This window comes from Brachycentrus maculatus, unplaced genomic scaffold (assembly GCF_059751285.1).
Source record: "Brachycentrus maculatus isolate JH-2025_06_01 unplaced genomic scaffold, ASM5975128v1 h1tg000131l, whole genome shotgun sequence".
Classification (NCBI taxonomy): domain Eukaryota; kingdom Metazoa; phylum Arthropoda; class Insecta; order Trichoptera; family Brachycentridae; genus Brachycentrus; species Brachycentrus maculatus.
The window spans coordinates 702,856-722,700 of record NW_028280884.1 but is presented as its reverse complement, the minus strand read 5'-3'; the positions used below and the strand labels follow the sequence as shown (position 1 = coordinate 722,700).

The following is a 19,845-nucleotide window of genomic DNA, read 5'->3' as shown; positions in this document are numbered from 1 at the left end:
AGAGAAAGGGCCTCGCGCAGACGCTTATGTCTAATACAAATGTATCGCGACAATCATTAGCGGCAAATTCAAATAAAATGTAGCTTGTGTGATTAAAAATGATCCAATTAAAAATAATCTTGAAAACTGTTTTAAAATAAATGTAGGTAATTACTACTCCCAACTAAAAACTAACAAATTATATTAATTGTCATTCCCGACTGAGAATTGAGTTTCTTTTAATATTGGATTATGCTTAATTTACATTTGAAATATTTATTTTTAATATATCTTCGAATTTTAAAAAGTAAACAACAACCTCTTTTATGTTCATTTCCAAAATTCTAACTAACTAACCATCAAGCCGCTTCCCCGCAGGGGTAGGGAGAGAGAATCGAACGCCACACCACTCTGTCTTTGCAAACATTCTTTGTCTCTTCTACGTTCATGCATCTCCTCATACATACCTGACGATTATTACGACTCCTGACCCGGCCGCTTTCAAGTATTTGACATACCTGATTGTGCCAAGTTTTCCTCGGTCCAAAATTCCAAAATTCCAAAATTTCCAAAATTCGCTTATTGAAAAACAACATTTCAGTATGTATAGATATAACCCTTTTCCGAATTCACAGATTTTTAATATGCACATATGGCATTCTTATGATAGACACAGTGAGACTCAAATTACGTACATAACACTGTTTCACTGTTGAGGTGCGCAGAAAGGAGAGAATACCGTACTCGTTTGTCATTACATACACTCCTAGCTTCCTTCTAATCCATAAATCTCGTCAAACATCCCCTCTGATGATCAGTCTTTCAACAGGACCAGATTTCAGATTCTGGACAGTTAGGTTGAGTCAAGTTTTTCTTGGGTATTTTCAGTCGGTCTTTCCATTTATATTTATCAAATATATGTACCTTCTTAGTTATTCTATTGTTATCTATTCACTTAAAATGTCCAAACCAAATCAAAGTACCCTTCTATATTGTTTCATTTGTCTGTAAGCACCACTAAGCCGGCCGCGGTAGCAAGCCGGAAATGCTCAGTATCCCGTCCAGTGTAGTTTATTTTGAGTACATTGTAAAATTTATAAATAATAAATCATACAAAATAATAATTATTTGTGTTTATTTACGACCAATTAAGAACCACAATAGCTGATATACAAATGAGATAGAACATTTTAACTCTTAAAATATCTTCTTCTTATTCATCTTGGTGTCAACCTGCTTTCAAGAGGGATCAGCCTCCTGCGATGTCGATTTCCAGCTGACAAATTGTCTCTTTGGTGGTCTGTATAGGAGTCGTCTACCTTGGGATTGACCGTGTAATGCAATGTGGGGGAGTCTGGATGGTTCCATTATCTCTCTCTATAAAGTGAACTCCATAAAGATATGCTCCTTGGACTCTTCACTTTTTATTCTTAAAATATAATATAAAAATAAACAATAATTTATGATAATAATCTAAGCTCTTAGTAGAGGAGTCAGTGTAGCCTTTAAGAGAAACTGTTTGGAGACCCCTGATCTAAGGGCTCGCATTTCAACGGATTTCGCTCTGCTTTCATCCTTTTTTTTTTACAGTTACATTTTACACTTGCGTAAACTACATAAAACGTCATTAAAAACGTCATTAAGTAATTTTTAAAAAGGTCACTTTTTTATTATTTTGATTTTAATATCAAAATAACAAAAAATATTTTTAAAAAATGTTTGTATCTACATATAAATATATATGCTTATACGCATAAAACTAAATAACTAACCATCACACCGCTTCCCCGAAGGATTTCGCAGAGAGAACAGAACGCTACGCCAAACTGTCTTTGCAAACAATTTTCCATATTCATGCATCTCCTCACACATACTCGTTGATTATTTTTACTCCAGGCTTGACCACATTCAAATATTTGAATTACTTGATCATGCGAAGTTTTCCTTGGTCTTCCTTTTCTTCTATGGCCAACGCCTCGTATACGAGTATTTGTTTTCATTTTCTTTCTTCACTCATTCGATACACGCTCAAACCATCTCAACACGCTTTTTTTTTTCGATAATACTAATCTCAGCCTTGGATTCTTTACTTTTATTACCATTCGAACAGCTATCATACAACGTTTTGTGGCACATTCGTCTGAGAGAACGCATTTCGATTGCTTTCAGTTTCATATTTGCTAAACTTTCGATACTTTGTATATGTAAACAAAAGTTATTTCAACAACCATAAATCATGCCCGAGGAACCTACCCACATAATAAAATGTCTCCGAATTTTAAGAAAGAACAACCAATCTTTTTCGGGTAAACATCTTATCTCAGTAATAATTTGCATGGCGGACGTGGGGTCGTAGCGTTTCGAGTACGATACGGAAAGTGAAGTTTTTGTTGAGATTGTTCGCATGAAAAATTTCTGCAAATTCCCATTTATTTGGCTTCAAATGTGTTCGTATTCGATACTTTACTTCAAAATGCTATTGTTACGCACTGTCTAGCCCTCGAAGAGGGGAAAAGTTGCCTGTAAAATGGGAAAATGTGACGAGGCCAGTGTCGAAGTTAGTATGGGGGACAGCGCGTCCCCTTTAAAGCAAGATTTGTTCGCTTTTACCGTGCCCCCGGAGGCTCCTGTGTTCACCCCCACGCCAGAGGAGTTCCTGGACCCCCTCGCGTATATCAGCAAGATCAGACCTATCGCTGAGAAATGCGGAATATGCAAGATCAAACCTCCACTGGTTAGTACGCATTTACTCCTCGTTTTATCTAGAATCTCACCTGGTTTTCGACTTTTGTGTGTATTTTCTTGTAGATTTATGAATTATTGATCAGTTTTCACCACTATCATAGACGGATTGATGTTTCTCTTTTTGTTTTACTCCCACATTCGAAGTGATGCAACTCGTATCGCTTTTTGTTCGACTTCTACGCCTCAGTGTGTCGTTACCAGCAGATTTCTCAATTGCACTCTATCGCGAACCTAACCCTCGATATTGGAAGCTTTCGTCAGTAAAATAGTTTCCAATTTCGTTCTAATAATTCATACCATATTTCGGGTATTTAGTCAATAAATCAAAAGTGCATTCTGCGGATGCCATCTTGTTTGACTGATTGGAATTGTAATTTCGATAAAATAGTATTATGCCTTTCATAATTTGTCCTTCCCATTTGCGCAAAATTGAAAATGTTTTCAATTTTGCCGTTTTTCCGACGCGACAACAGTCACCTTTTTCGATCGCATATCGTACGTGTAAAATTTGTGTTATTTTTATACAAGTTGGACATATTTATAAGTAGGTGAGGAAAGCATACAGGGCTATATAGATAATATTGATGTTTATTTTTCTCAGTTTTTTCGACCGAAATATTGTAAATTCATACTTTTCTTTAATTTGATCGAGGCATAGTTGCTTTTTCATTAGTTGAAAGTGCATTATGCTTTGTTACTAAGGGAGTTATTTAATATTAATTCAGGCTAAGGATGCATGATCATTACAATATGTTTAATGGCGGTGTCAAGTGATGGTAGTTACAAAATAATTGATTTTTTTCATACATAATGACTGGGTATTTTTGTCAAATTATCTTGAAACATAAGCCATATTGTGAAATACTTCCACTTCTCCCCATTTCCCTTACAACTGATAAATATGAAATTCTTATTTTATTTTGCACAAGAAAATGGTTTTGACCATAGTACATTAAATAATTGTTGCATTGTGTTTGTGCAACCAAAGGAAAACAACATATTAACAAATGAAATGTTTTTAATTTCATATTACATGTTTAAAATTTCTATATATTAATTTTGAATCTATGTCTTAAATTTAATAATTCTAATAGTTAATCTATATTACATAAAGTAGCATGTTGTTTTTCGAAACTATTAAGTTACTTTGTGTGCACTAATTTTTACTATTTGATTAAAAAACCTTAAAACTTGGTATCAAATTATAGTAATGTGGCTCTAATGTACTGGTCAGGATAAAAATGGCTGCCATCGAAAAAATAAAATCTTTCGAAAGGTTGATTGTGATGCCACAAATTAATCACTGCTAGTAGTAGTGTCAGCTCATGTTAAAACATCATTATTTTTTAAATATTTTCTCCGGTACGTTGCGCAAAATCAACGGAATTTGATTTGTGATATACAATTGCAGATACCCTAAAATGTTTCTGGATATTGACAATAATAAGATTATTATAATTTGAATATGTATTTATATTTTTCTCATACAGTATTATACGATGAGAGAGAGAGAGAGATTTGTCCGCCTCCGTAGTGTAATGGTCAGCACGCTCGGCTACCGTTCTGGAGGTCCCGGGTTCGATTCCCAAGGGGGGTAAAATAAATATAAGTGATTTTTTCACTGTCATATTTATTCAATATTACCCTGGACTGGTACCTGAGGCGGAGGGCTGATCACCTTTCCTTCATGTGTAAAAAACGATCAAGATAACATTGCGTTTATATGACGCAGTGCTCTATGCACCATTGGGGTGCGGATAAGGGTTTAAAAAAAAAAAATTATACGATGCACCCATAGATGAATATCCATATGTTGCCTAGTAAATGTCACATTTAAATTCCTATAGGACCGCTATTTATCTATGTGTGCACATCAATAATGATGTGTGGAAGAATTATGTGTGGATGTTAGAAGCAAGCTTAGAATTTTACATCAAAATAGAATAACGTAACAGACTACATTGCGAAAAAATAAATGTATCAAAACCACTGAAAAATAACTTAAAAACAGAGTGGACATTTTAACAACATTCAAAACAAAATTGTCATTTCTTTATTATTTGAAAAGTTAAAAAAATCCTTATTACTATAATGTGCAGTGAAATCCACTAATTGAATTGCTGATAATTTTGTCAATCGTTTGTGTTATCCCGCATGGTAAATTATTTATAAATAATCCAGTGCATGTTAGACCTCGGCCTTTAGTGCATGTTGTTCCGCAATCCTTAGTGCACGTTGGTCCTCGGGTCAACCAAAAATCGCATGTGATTAATATATTGTTTAGTTGCGAGTGTGTGAATAGTGCGTACTATGGTAGTGACATATAGTATTGTTTGCGTGCAGGGGCTCACATTCCATATAGGCAGGAAAGCAGCGCCTATCCTAATTTACCTGCGCGACATAAAAGCGCAACCAGTCCCTACCCTACCTTACTAAGTAGTACCTAGTTTACCTTACTACCTAGCTCTACTGCCTACCCTAGTAAGTAGTACCTCGCTTACCTACCTCTACTGCCTATCCTAATTAATTCTCTGTACACGCCACTGTTTTGATTGTCCTGACAAAGAGACGGGTACGTCTCAAAACCGGTAGACTAAAATTCCAGTGAGTGGGTTCATATGCCAACGTTGCTAACATTTTTGAAAAAAAAAGTTATAAAAGCAAAAATGACTGACCACAAAGTAAATGCTATAAATATTAAAAATAATCCACCTGTTATAATCAAATATTGCCTGATCTTTTCAATTCTGGTAGCCATGTATGCATTAATACGAAAGTTGAGATTTCTTGGAGAATTCCACCAAATACGGCTTATTTTTCTTAGAAAATAGGTATGTAGTTTGAAGGGTTATTAATTGTTCGTGCTGTAGGATGGATGAGAGTGAGTGCATGTTTATAGCGTGTGTCCTTTGTTGTCCACTCACGTAATAGTACTATACATAATAGCTATTTGCAATCAGAGGGTAGATAGTGCTTGAACATAAAAAAATCATAAATTATAAACTACTGCTGTACTGCTACTACTTTATATTATATAAAGTATTTATGAAAATCAAAAATTGATGATAATAACAAAGGCAAAGCAAAAAGGGAGTTTAGAGAAGGAGGTAGAGGAGAAAGCTAAGGGATGAGGTTTGATGAACAGTTAGGATTCTAATAATAAAGAGATTTTTTTATTCATTGTTTCGGCATTCACTTTGTGGTAAGACATGATGAAATTGTAAAAGAAAAACACTTGTTTTTTACCAATTAAGTTTATTTTATTATAATGACTTGTTTTGGAAGCTATGCTATGAAGATGGAAGCATAGCTTCTGAAATTAGTCATTATGATAAAATAAACTCATGTGGTATAAAACAAGTGTTTTTCTTTTACAATGATAGAGAGTATGTAATATATACCACATAGCAGTACCATCCTTCACTTACATTGCTTTCATATAATTAACTTGTTGCTCACTCCTTTCAAGAACGTCATAAATAAAAATTTGACAATTTTTTCAGTTGTGCATGTTTTCGGAATGCCCAGAAAATGTACTATATCCCAGCAAAAGTGGCATATTTTAAACTTAATATTTACCCGCTACAGGGCAGAGAGTGTTGTTTTTGCATTTTGAAGAAAAGGTGTTGTTTAATTATTTTTTTAAATATTCTAAATATTTTTCAAATGGGGAAAAAACCTTCATGTTTTACCTAAAAAGATCTGTAGCACAGTAAAAAGTTCAATTTGCGCCTTGATATTTATTTTTAATACATTGTATTATATTTTTAAACTTTAAAAATGTTCTCCTGAAGATCAAGTTTTTTGATTTATGACTTTCTGGAAATGAGTGAGCGATGTGATGAAACCCACCACCATTCGATGCTGATAGGTGAAGGAGTGTGAGTAATTTTCGTGCTGGAAATCTGAGATTCGGACCTGTATAGTAGCCGAACTTGCCCACCTCCCAGACAGACCTTTACTGCCCTGTAAATATATTTTCAATTTGCATAAAGGATTTGACATGGAAACATTTAGTTATTTATTTGTTTACGATATTATCGTGTAACAATGTCAATATAAACCTACCCACATTTCTATTTGTTCAGCTCGCTGTGGAAATATGTAGCGTGTGTCTGTATAATGAATTGTGCAATGAATAATATTAATAAACTTCTTGGTGCTTATAAAAAAAAAACTTTGATTATTACTCATCAATGTTAAAAGTTTATAATTGGGAATCTTATTAACACACTAAACTAACCAACACTCTGTCCTTGCAAACATTCTTCGCCTCTTCCACGTTCATGCATCTCCTCATACATACCCGCCGATTGTTACGACTCCTAACCTGACCACTTTCAAGTATTTGGCATACCTGATCGTGCCATGTTTTTCTCGGCTTTTTATTAACACACTAAGGACGGGAAAGGTATTTCTACCCGTCCAGTCGATTGGTGCTTAACACGTTGACTACCAAAAGCCAACTGGTCGTCTTTTTGTTGCCAACTGTAAACGACCAAACATCGACTCGTCGGTTTTTCTACCCTACATACTGGAAATAATTCTCACAATTATGTACATCACTACGTCGATTTCAAATTAGAACTATTCTTTTAAAAATAATCTACTTCAAACAACAAAAACAAAAAAGCATTATTTGTTAAAAATTTACATGCCGAAGACAATATTTTTTCAGTTGTGTCGTATTGCTATTCATTCCAGATACTTTTTTTTTATTTATTAAAATATTGTCTTCAATGTGTATAATAGTGCATATTTATTTTTTAGTCAGCTTTTAGTAGTTAACATAATAAAAATCATAATAATCGTACAATTAGTACAGAAATTATGAATGTATTTGTCAATTGCATGCATTTTTTGCTATTAGTACAAAATTGCTTGGTTTTTAAGGTAAGTCTTTCAAAAATTTGTGGGTAAATTAAGTGTTAAGGATGGGAAGGGTATTTTTACCTTCTGCGCCGGCCTCATTTTAATGTCAGAAATGAAGGAATTACATAATTGAATTTTATATATCAATCTCTTTGTTAAGGTCTTAACTATATGCACATAATTATCAATTCCTGTCGACAGCGATCCGCAGGCGTTAAAAACACCCGTCCGAAGTGTGTTAATTTAAAATGACATGTTTTCGAAAAATATAAACGAATAAAAAATATAAAGGAAAAAATATAATGATTAAAAAATATAAAAATATAAATATTTATACATTTTTGTCCAACTGTTTAGTAATATTTGACCACCCTTATTAAATCCTCTCCTTTCCTTCTCTCCTTCCTGCTAAATCTCTTATTTTATATAATACCCTTTTTTTTTTGTTTTTTTTTAATCTCTGAATGTTTTTTTAATAGTTTTATAACATAATTGTGGAATTGTTTAATTGGCTTTTTTTTAACGTAACTATTTTTTGTCAATGTACTGTAATGTTTATTATTGTTAATGTAACTATTGTTTTATATCATTTTTTTATATGTAAGCTGTACAATTCCCGAATAAATAAAAAAAAAAAAAAATTGCAGGTGTGTGAAGTAAACAGTTAAAAATCAAATACATGAAATGATCAACGGAACCAAATTAGTGATTTATTAGCGGTAAAATATTTATTTATTAAAAGAGTATTTTACTGGTAATTTTTAGAAAGAAAATATTAAATTGTTGAACATATTAGTATCATGTTAAATGATCTTTTCGTTCTTGAAAAAATGCAAGCAAAAAAAAAAATCTATCTCTCCTGAACTTTTGACGCTTTGGATTTACACTTGTTTACCTCACAGCCACAGATATGACTCCCTACTAGGGCTTCCAAAAAGTGGTTGTAAAAAACAAAGTAACCTTTTATTCTTTTTCGGATCAAACCGGATTTAACCGCTATCCAAAAAATGAGATCACATGTTTCAAATGTTTACTTTAATAAATAGAAATGTTTATATAAATTAAAAGATATTTTTGCTGTTGTTTATAAGTGAAATTCAATTCAATTTATTCAATGATCAATATGTAAATAACACTTGTGGTAAAATAAATAATGAAGTGCATGAAAGGAAGCTTGCATTATATTTGAGAATAAACATATGCACATTAATTTTATTTATATTTTTGTTTGCATAGTAAATGTAAAAAAAAATTTTAATCGTGAAATGTTAAAAATAATAAATTTCATGGATAAAAAAAACTGAAAAATCTAAATATTATCTTTACTATATATGTATACTATTTTGTCCGCCTCTGTAGGGCAATGGTCAGCACGCTGGGCTAACGTACCGGAGGTCCCGGGTTCGATTCCCAGGGGTGTCAAATAAGTATAAGTGATTTTATTCAATATTACCCTTGACTGGTACCTGAAGCGGAGGGCTGATTCCTTCATGTGTTAACGATCAAGATAACACTGCGTTTATATGATGGAGTGCCCTATGCACCACCAGGTGGAAATGACGTCATATATCAAACAACAAGGAGTGAGCGATGTATGGAATATTTTTGTTTAAATGCAAATACTGAATGTGCCTGCTCTTTCTGGATTTTTCTCCCGTGAGCATCCTAAGAATTCGGTAGAACCGTATCAATGTAACAATCAATTTGGTGCCTTTCCTATTCTCAAACTGGTTTGTACTTATCCATCGTGAAAAAATTAGATATCTTCTTTTCCGTTTTGCTCCTCATTATTGAGGGTTGCAACCTTTGTGGAAGCAATGACTATTCTCCAGCTATCCCTTGACTGCGCTGCACGTAGCGTTTCAACCACCGAGGTGCCTGCTGCTGTTTTAACTTGATCGGTTCATCGTGTAGGGGATTTTCCTCTCCCTCTCTTCCCCTCCAGGCTACCAATCACAACCAGCCGTTCTAGGCTCTACTCATTGCGACGTGCAACATTTCCAAAGAACTGAAGAGTTATAATGAAGAAAATAATACAAAGTATGTTTCATTCTTATTAAATTTATAAATTTTTTTGTCATGTAGAATTGGCAGCCGCCATTTGCGGTGGATGTCGACCGTCTACGCTTCACGCCGAGGATTCAGCGTCTGAATGAGTTAGAGGTACGTAAAATATATAAATAAAACTCCTTTTTTATAATGAAGTTCTTAAAAAAATACTTGTCATAAATTAGTATATTATCTAGAACATCATTCAATGAAATATCTCATAGATAAGTCCTAAATTAAATAAATACTTCATTCGTTGATTCGGCAGTCGCTTTGTGGCAATATCTATCCATTTTTAATTTAAGTTTTGCTTGGTAAATACCACTTTTTCTTAAAATCTGTTATGACACATGTTTTGATTTATTCCGAATCATTTTCAATAGAGATTTTAAGCAGTAATATTTACCGAGTAAAACTTAAATTAAAAATGGATAGATTTTACCACAAAGTGACTGCTGAATCAATTAATGCAATAAGTGATCTACAAAAATGTCCACAATAATTGGATGTTTGAAAATGAAGAGAATTGCATCAAAACACGTGGTCACACTAGATTTTAAGAATGAGTGGTATTTACCAAGTAAAATTTAAATTAAAAATAAATAAATTGTATTTTTTTTAAAATTAATTTTTTGGCAAAGCACCCAATTTTGGGTGATACCTGCCATACTAGTGATTTTACATACTTAAACAATATATTTTTTTTTATTAATTTTTTGGGGTCACACGCTTTTGCCATACTTTTAAATATTTATATTGAAATTTATATTAAATATACATATTGAAATAAATTGTATTTAAGCTGAACTGGACTATAGAGGTGTATTGTAACTTTTGAATTTCTTTTCTCAGGCCATCACTCGCGTGAAGCTGAATTTCCTGGATCAGATTGTGAAGTTCTGGGAGCTCCAGGGATCTATGCTAAAGATCCCCACGGTGGAGAGAAAGCCCCTGGATCTCTACGGATTACATAAGATCGTCAAGGAGGGCGGTAAGTAACGATCCATACCAAATTATACATGAATTCCCATCACTTTCTTGTATACAAATATCTACCCAATTTAAGTATGATAAAATATAAGTCCATATTCTCACTAGAGTGCTTTTGGTTCATTTGAATATATTAGTTCTCAGGGGGGTAAAAATCAATAATTCACCACCTCCGTAATGTAATGGTTAGCACGCTCGGCTACCGTTCTGAAGGTCCCTGGTTCGATTTCCAGGGGGAGGGGGTCAAATAAATATGAGTGATTTTTTCACTCTTATATTTATTCAATATTACCCTGGCCTGGTACCCGAAGCGGACTGCTAATCACCTTTCCATCATGTGTTTACATCAAGATTACACTGTGTTTATATGCTGAAGTGCCCTATGCACCATTGGGGTTCGGATAAGGGTTAGGTTAGGTTTGAAAAATTACAAATTCAGTTCACTTGTGCAATAATAACTGCAGTAGCTATTGGGCAAAATTTTGTCCATCTTGTGGGGCCCTATCTTGCAATATGTCCCGCCCATTGCCACGCGATCCATGATATCCGGTATTTTGGTTCTGTTCCTGATTTTTTCATTTCTTATTTTATATTCCTAGGGCCTAAACCAAGCATGGATGGATCGCTGTGTGCACTTGAGCTTCTCTGCATTTTTTTGTCAGAGCCATGGTCTCTAGTGCATATCGGCTGTCCAAATTCAAAACACAGTAAGGGACATTTTTTTGTAGTACTTTTTTTCTTCGCATTTTTAGATTAAGTAGATTCTACTTAGTCCAAAAATGCAAAAAAAACGTACTACAAAAAAATGTCCCTTACTGTGTTTGAAGTTTGGACAGCGGATATGTATTTATACATTAAATATTGAAAGCAAACACTGATTTTTAGATTCTACTAAATTGTATTTTATTATTAAAAACATATAAAAATAAAATTTGTAACAATTGTTTCCCCCTGTTACGGCATTTTCCAACTAATGTCTAAAATGTCTGTCTCTAAATTAAACGCCAAATCTATAAATAAATGCATTATTTACTGGCAGTATGCAGGATTCATATATTTTTCTTTTTGATGGAATCTAAAACGTTTAATTTCCACTCGGAGAAAAACTATTTTTATCGAAGGACGTTTGTCAATAGTGAGTATTTTTTCAGGCGGTTTCGACGTGTGCACGGCGGAAAGAAAATGGTCCAAGATTGCCGTTCGCATGGGACATCCGCAGGGGAAGGGAGTTGGGACCATTCTCAAGAACCACTATGAGAAGATTCTCTTTCCCTATGATCTCTTCAAGAGTGGGGAAGCAGCCGAGGGCATTGTAAGTAATATTCTCAATAATTTCATATAAATTTGAGAACATTTTAAGCTGGGGACACCCAACGACAGCTCGAAACTGTTCGGACTCGAAAAAGTATAAAAACTGCAAAATGTTATTTTTTTAAATTTGTATACATTTATTTAAATAACAATTTTTACATATTTAGAACATTTTTTTTTGCAGAGACCCACCAATCCGCCTTGTGTGTCTTGTCGGTGGAGTTCTTTCTAACTGGGTATCCGTCTTGTACTCAAAACTTTTAATTTAAGTTTTTGAAAGTGAAACATGGAGTTGGCAAAAGAAGGATGAAAGTAGACTGAATGCAGTCGAAATGCGATCTCTCAGAAGAATGTGCGACAAAACGATGTATGATAGATGTGCGAATAGTGAAATAAGGAAGGAATGCAAAGCTGAGATAAGCATTATTGATAAAATTAAGAAAGGTGTCTTGAGATGGTTTGGACATGTAGAACGAATGAGTGAGGAAAGAACGGTAAAACAAATTTATGAGGCGAATGTTAGTGGAAAAAGAAGTAGAGGAAGACCGAGAAAAACATGGCACGATCAGGTATGCCAAATACTTGAAAGTGGTCAGGTTAGGAGTCGTAACAATCGGCGGGTATGTATGAGGAGATGCATGAACGTGGAATAGGCGAAGAATGTTTACAAGGACAGAGTGGTGTGGCGCTCTATTCTCTCTGTCTACCCCTGCGGGGAAGCGGCGTGATGGTTAGTTAGTTAGTTAGTTTTGATTAAAGTTTTTCTTAGTAAATACCATTTCTTCCTAAAATCTTTTTTGACATGTGTTTCGATGCATGCAGCATAATTTTCAAACACCATATGTAAAGCTTAGTCTAAATTTATTAGAGCTTATGAAACATACGGGAGGTACCCTAATTTTATAAAACTATGATTTCAGTCATAAATTAAATTAGATACTACTATTTTATTCCAGAATAAGCCAGTAAAAAATGTATGTCAACTGTAGTTGGTTACTTTGAGTTTTGATTCTACAAATCAGCTGCCTAAAAGCAAAATCAAGTATCTTAACGCTGGCCAAAGTGCATTTTTTTTGTAATCACTGGGTTAGGTAAAAAAGTAATATTTTTGTATTTAAATTCAATTAAACTATTTTAAAAAAATACTGAAGTTTCTAAAATATATGTTATTTGGAACCACATAACTTTTGATAATGATGGATTTGTAAAATAAAATTTCAAGGCAGTCATAGAGTTCTTGAGCAAAAAAAATTTAATGGCAATGACGAAAATATCATGTTTTTGTAATGAACAACGATTCTGAAAGCAAAAATGGTGCAAGCCACCAAGACCAAATGCGAGAAAAGGAAGAAATTTTTTGACATCTCATCAAACATGAAGAAGAATATGGAAGTCTGGGCATTTACGGGGCTGATGACCATCATCGGCTGGTTTAAGTGATCACTTTACACACGTGTAACATTCACCAATTCTACCCATTATTGACAACCACACTACTCAAATTCTCGGAACTTCTATATATATGTATATGAACCAATTTAGAAATCTTGTTCTTGAATGACTAGAACTTCACTAGAGATATCTATTGGTGAAATGTAAAGAAGCTTTTTACTAAGCAGAAACTCTTATATTAGTATGTGAGGTCCAAATCCTGGATTATAATCACACACATGAGAAACGCCAGAAAATACCATTAATTGGAGATAATCCAGATTTTGTGAACAAGTATTTGGACACACTCAAAATGTTGTAAAAGGAAGAAAGTCACACAATTTTGGTGTCCCATATGCAAAATGCATTTTTCTCCTGATCCCTTCTTTGAAGATTTTCACCGATTTCGAAATATTAATAATGTCGGTTTTTAATATGAACTTTAATTTAATATATATTTCTCAATTTCATTTCATTTTACATTAATTTTTTAGTATAATGTGTTAAAAAAAAAAAACTGCGCATGCAACGAATAGACTGTACCACAGTTGCGTCTTCTATACGGCCGCCAAATTTTCTGCATGGAGTATGTTAATATTTTTGTGTAAATACACTATAAAAATATTATTACTATTATTATTATTTTTTTTTTTTGACATCTCATCAAAGATGAAGAAGAATATGGAAGTCTGGGCATTTACTGGGCTTTACATCTCACCAATAGATGTCTCTAGTGATTCAAGAACAAGGTTCTAAATTGGTTCATATATATTGAACTTCCGAGAATTTGAGTAGTGTGGTTGTCAATAATGGGTAGAATTGGTGAATGTTACACGTGTGTAAAGTGATCACTTAAACCAGCCTATGACGGTCGTCAGCCCCGTAAATGCCCAGACTTCCATATTCTTCTTCATCTTTGATGAGATGTCAAAAAATAATATGAAAATAACTCCTGTAATTGGAGATAATCCAGATTTTGTGAACAAGTATTTGGACACACTCAAAATGTTGTATACATTATAAAAACATAATAAGTCAAGTGAATTGTGTAGTGTGAACATCTTCAATGGATATTTGAACGACTTCCAAAAGCTTCACTACAAAAAATAGCCAAAAATACACTTTTTCGTCACAAATATTGTAATGTAAAATAATACAGCATGGGACGGAAAGGATGACACTCGTAATTGAGCAGCTTAGAGGTTTAAGGGGATGTTATGAATTTGAATGAAGCTGAGTTCTTTTAACAACGATAGACCTGTTTGGTATTCTATCGACTCCTCCAACTCGTGACGTTGCGATAAGTTGCTTCGATGACTTTCTGATGAGGAGTCATGTTTGCAGAAACTGGAGGTGAAGGGTGAGATGACTCCGGAGAAGGCCAGCATCCAGGCCGGCTGCAAGAGAGGCTCGGCGCAGAAGAGCACCCCCTCGCCGCAGACGGACACCAAACCGCCCACCAGGAGATGGAAGAAGATGAATGTGAGTAATATAAAAAAATAGAAGATATCAATATTCTTTAAAAAAAATTGTGTCTATTTTACATGTTAATTGAAATAAAAAAACACAAAACACAAAAAAATAATATAATGGGTCAGATTGTGGTCCTGTGGTTAGTGTTGCGGACTCTCAAGTCGGAGTTTCTCGGTTCGAACCCACTCTACCACAATTTGATACCTATTTTCAATAATGATCCGCTCAGGCTCACAGAAATAGTATGAAATTGAAGTATTTTTGCAAATGATACAATGACAAATACTTCTCTTTAAAAAAAAAATTGGATTTGATATTGGCTTGGGACAAGCTCGAGGGAGAGTTCATTTTGTATGGCTGGCCTGGCGAGTACGGAATTAGACAGCGTGTCAACGCTCTCGCGACAGCGAACCGGTTAACCGTTTTAGTGCTCTTGTTTTTTTTTTAAAAATGTTTTACTAAAAATGCCAAAGAAAACTTGATGTCATTATTCTTATCTCGAAAAAAATATTTCTCTTCCAAAATCTACCAAATTTTAAAAATTCTTTCGGTGTTTTCTTAAAAAAAGCATATGGATGGTAAAATTTTAAAGAAAATTATGGAAATATATATTGTGAATGAATACATTGATCACACCTTTTTTCAAAATTTTAATGTTTTTCGTTCATCCAAATAGGTGTATGTATAGCATTTTGTCACTCCCATCTACTCCACCCATAAACTGATTATAGATGTGTACCATTGATGCTTTATTTTTTATAGATTCGTAATCTCCTCTCTTTTTTGTGACAAATATATTAGCTGTATCGCTCAAATCTTAAAAAATGATCACTTTTACTATTTTCGTATTCCAACATTGCGTGTCAATTTTTTTTCTGGATCTTTTTATATTGTATTTAGTAATAATATAATAATGTTAACCGTATGTAATATGTAAAAAGTAAAAGAAAATAACGATGCGTGCAAGCGACCTTCCTCACCGCGCGCTAAACAGCAACCGATTTCGCGAGCACTATCGCTCGTGGCACTTTTAACAGGCGCCGTGGCGCAGGTGGGTAAACGCTCGACTGCGAAACTGGCGTCGCGGGTTCAATAAAAGTAAAATAAAGTTAAGAAAGATTTATTTTCAATTGATCTGGGTGTTTGTGATGTATTTTCACATTTGCCTTCCCTATTCTTACTATCTTACCTGCAGACAAGCATCTGAAATAGACAATTTGCGGGTTATTCCTTTAAAAACAAAAAAAGACAAAAAACTTGTATAGACACGAGCGCAATCGCGCTCGTCGGCACTTAAACGGTTAAACATAAATGTATTGGTTGATCTTGGCAGAACGAACCGGAGTTGGAGCACGAAGGCAGTCAGACGGAAGCCTGTATGGGCTCCGACGGAGACAGGAAGAAGGACTTGAGGAAGCTGCAAGGGAAACCGTCACCCACCGAACTAGTCGACGACAAGAAAGGTTTGTCAGCTTATTCTTTAACTCACCGCCTTGTATATCATACCGGGAATACTGCAGACTTTATTTATTATGATGTCAATACGGCTGTCCGAACTTAAAAAACAGTAAAGGACATTTTTTTTGTAGTACTTTTTTTGCATTTTTAGACTAAGTAAAATCTACTTAGTCCAAAAATGCAAAAAACGTACTACAAAAAAAATGTCCCTTACTGTGTTTTGAGTTTTGAGTTTTTGAGTTTGAATAGTATAGGGTGTTTTTTTTAGAGGTATACAAATTCAAATTTTTCGCAGTAAATTGATGGTGGCACCCGCCGTGTGGCATGTGCTGCGCCATCTTGTTAAAACAACAGCTTTGTCGCATCAATGCCATTCAACTGAGGTACGAAAAAGTTAGTAATCATGGTTCTGTAGTGCTCTCCATTGACTAACATTCTGGCCTGCATCGTCTTTAAAAATAAATGAGCAAATGATTCCACCTGCCGCCCATAAAGCACAACAAACAGTGACTTTTAATTGATGTAAGGGCGTCTCGACAACGGGTTGTCTCCACTCCAAACTCGGGAATTCTTATTGCCATTTAACCAAAAATATGTCTCATCTGTGAACAAAATTTTGCATTGAAAAAATGAATATTGTTTTCGGCCCATTCATTGAACCTACGACGCGCATAATGGTCATTCAGTCTATTCATGGTGAAATGGAAAAACGTACCGATTACAAATCAACTGTCAACTGTCAAATTTATGTATTTCTGTCAAATTTAATCAAGTCAATTGTATTTCTACAGACTGTCGATTTGACCCTATGTTATGTGTTATTTGGAACACATGGAACCTATCGGCATAGAACTAAGCTCAGGCACACTATAGGTTCCCAAAGTTGTCTGGGTTCCGACCCATCTACCAAAAATTTCCAATCTTGGAACCCACCTCTGGGAATTATAAATAGCTGATCAAATTTATCACTTCCTATTTTTTTAAATTCATGTATACAGTGGCGAGGGCCCACTCAATATTCACTTGCGACCCACTGGTGGGTCACGACCCATAGTTTGGGAGACACTATACATCTGTCAGTATCACATGCGAAAATAAGTTCTAAAGAAAGTTCTTGAATGGTTTAGCTTAACCGCTTCATACTTTTGAGTGAGTCACATTCGCGCGCTAAATGCGTTCCAACTTTGAATTTTTCAACTACTTTTTCAGGGATGAATAAGTACGAAATATTGTAGATGTAATTGTAAATTAAATATGCTTAAATTGTTAAACTTTATATGAAAAGTGGATAAACTTGGAATAAAACATTTAAAAAAACCTGATGTATTTTTTGACACTTTTTATAAAAAAAAAACATAGCATAACGCACTATCTGCGGGAAGGGTAATTTGACCGTTTCACTCGACTGGTGGTGTTGGGCGGGAAGGATAATTTTACCTTTTCACCCGACTATCGTAAATTGCGTGTATTATTTACGCATGACTTTTGCGGCATCTTTTGATCTTATATCGATGTATACAGTATGGTTAAATGTTATCACTTCTTTTCAGAGATGTTTATCTCTATTATAAGCGCGAATCCGCCCGCAGATAGAGTGTTAATATTGCCCTGAAAACATCCCAAAGGATTTAAAACTTGGTAGTATAATATATTGACTTGTTCAAAATGACTAACTGCATTGATGTTTATTTTGTTGCCAAGCAATAGTGACTTAAATGGCCCTCCTGAACATTTTACGTTTTGTTAGTTGGTCACTTTTTCCTGTACGACTACGATATGCTTAAATTGTTATAGTTTATTTAAAAATTGGATAAACTTTGAGTAAGTGAATAAAAAAACAGTTTTTATAAAAAAAACCCTGGCATTAATTGGTTAGGTTAGCCTTTGGTTTTATATTAAAGAGTGTTGTTTTGTGGTCCAGCCGTGCTCCGAGAGTCGCCCGGCAAGCGGCGCTCGGGCTCGCAGCCGCTGGCCATGGCGGCGTGCCCCAACTCGCTGGGCAGCTCGCGCCCCGTGCGCTCGGCCGCCTCGCGCACCCTGCAGGCCAAGCGCCAGGTCAGCATGACCGTCAACGTGGTGCCCGCGCAGCCCGATGCCGCCGACCCGGTGAGTACACACATTACCTCGTCATGACGCCAAGCCCAGCCGAGATTCATACCTGGCCCAAATTAAGAAAAATTGCATTAATTAAATCAGTCAGTCAATCCCTCCCGGTGATATGTATTTACTACAACTCGACTTTAAAAATGAGAATATTATTATAAAATATAATAGATTCGGGCTCACAATTTTTGTATTCCTCCGTAATATAATTATGTACTACATGAATATACATTTTATAATATAAAGGTATTCATTTGCAGCGACGGAAATGAATAATTTTATGAAAAATCAGGGATAGAATCACCAATACACAAACGTCTCTCAGTGTGTGTCATACTTTGTGTACACACGCATGCGGCTTCATACTGTTAGTCAGCCAATCTCCCTTTAGTAGCGCGTAGGTCGGCCTCCGCTGTAGTCGTATCGCTACGCCTGCTATTGCAGCTACTTGCAATGTATTTTTTTTTATCGTTTTCAGATATTTACCGGAGCAAATATTACAAAATTGTCACATTTCAACTTCCAACTATTGTCAATAAAAGCAACATTTAGGAATATTCACATTTTACAGTTTTTAAATCACCTCTCATGTACAAAATAATAATTTTTTAGCACCGTAAGGGAAAGGTTAAACATATCGCTCACTGCTTTCAAGAACGTCATAAATCAAAAATCATAAATTTTGAGTTGTGCATGTTTTCGGAATGCCCAGAAAATGTACTATATCCCAGCAAAAGAGTCATATTTTTAACTTAATATTTACCTGCTACAGGGCAGAAAGTGTTGTTTTTGCATTTTGAAGAAAAATATTGTTTAATTATTTTTTTAAATATAGTAAATATTTTTCAAATGGAGAAAAAAACTTTAGATTTTACCTAAAAAGATCTGTTGCACTGTAAAAAGTTCAATAAGTGGCTTGATATTAATTTTTAATACATTGTATTATATTTTTAAACTTTAAAAACGATCTCTTGAAAAATTAAGTTTTTTGATTTATGACGTTCTTGAAAAGAGTGAACATATTAGAAATGCACATTTTTTATTTTCTTTTTTCCCCCTTCAAACCAGACTGCATCAGTCTGTGCCACCTATATTTGATATCATAGCCTCATCATTCTTCTTCATTTGAAGTTGAGCGTGTCTCATGATAACCCGTCGGTATTGATTTGTCTCACCGACTGGTCGCTAACAAGCTCACTCTGTCGCAGCTCGCCAAGTACATCTGCCACAACTGCGGGCGCGGCGACATCGAGGAGCAGATGCTGCTGTGCGACGGCTGCGACGACTCCTACCACACCTTCTGCCTGATGCCCCCCCTCGGAGAGATCCCCAAGGGCGACTGGCGCTGCCCGCCCTGCATCGCCCAAGAGGTAACCGACACTCCGTCATATCCATGATCATATCATTCCCGACTGATGGAAATGCCAAATCTAG

At 34.9% G+C, this 19,845-nt stretch overlaps 1 protein-coding gene across 1 annotated transcript in view; it reads left to right on the top strand.

Moving 5' to 3' along the window:
* Positions 1 to 2,291: 2,291 nt before the first annotated feature.
* Kdm5 (Lysine demethylase 5) overlaps positions 2,292 to 19,845 on the top strand; it is a 48,409-nt gene continuing 30,855 nt past the window's right edge. The window contains exons 1-8 of the mRNA XM_088260271.1: positions 2,292 to 2,713; positions 9,682 to 9,759; positions 10,498 to 10,636; positions 11,787 to 11,947; positions 14,722 to 14,859; positions 16,184 to 16,313; positions 18,230 to 18,414; positions 19,620 to 19,781. Of these exons, the coding sequence (XP_088116397.1) occupies positions 2,507 to 2,713; positions 9,682 to 9,759; positions 10,498 to 10,636; positions 11,787 to 11,947; positions 14,722 to 14,859; positions 16,184 to 16,313; positions 18,230 to 18,414; positions 19,620 to 19,781 (1,200 nt within the window). The 5' untranslated portion in view covers positions 2,292 to 2,506. The remainder of the gene's footprint in view (positions 2,714 to 9,681; positions 9,760 to 10,497; positions 10,637 to 11,786; positions 11,948 to 14,721; positions 14,860 to 16,183; positions 16,314 to 18,229; positions 18,415 to 19,619; positions 19,782 to 19,845) is intronic.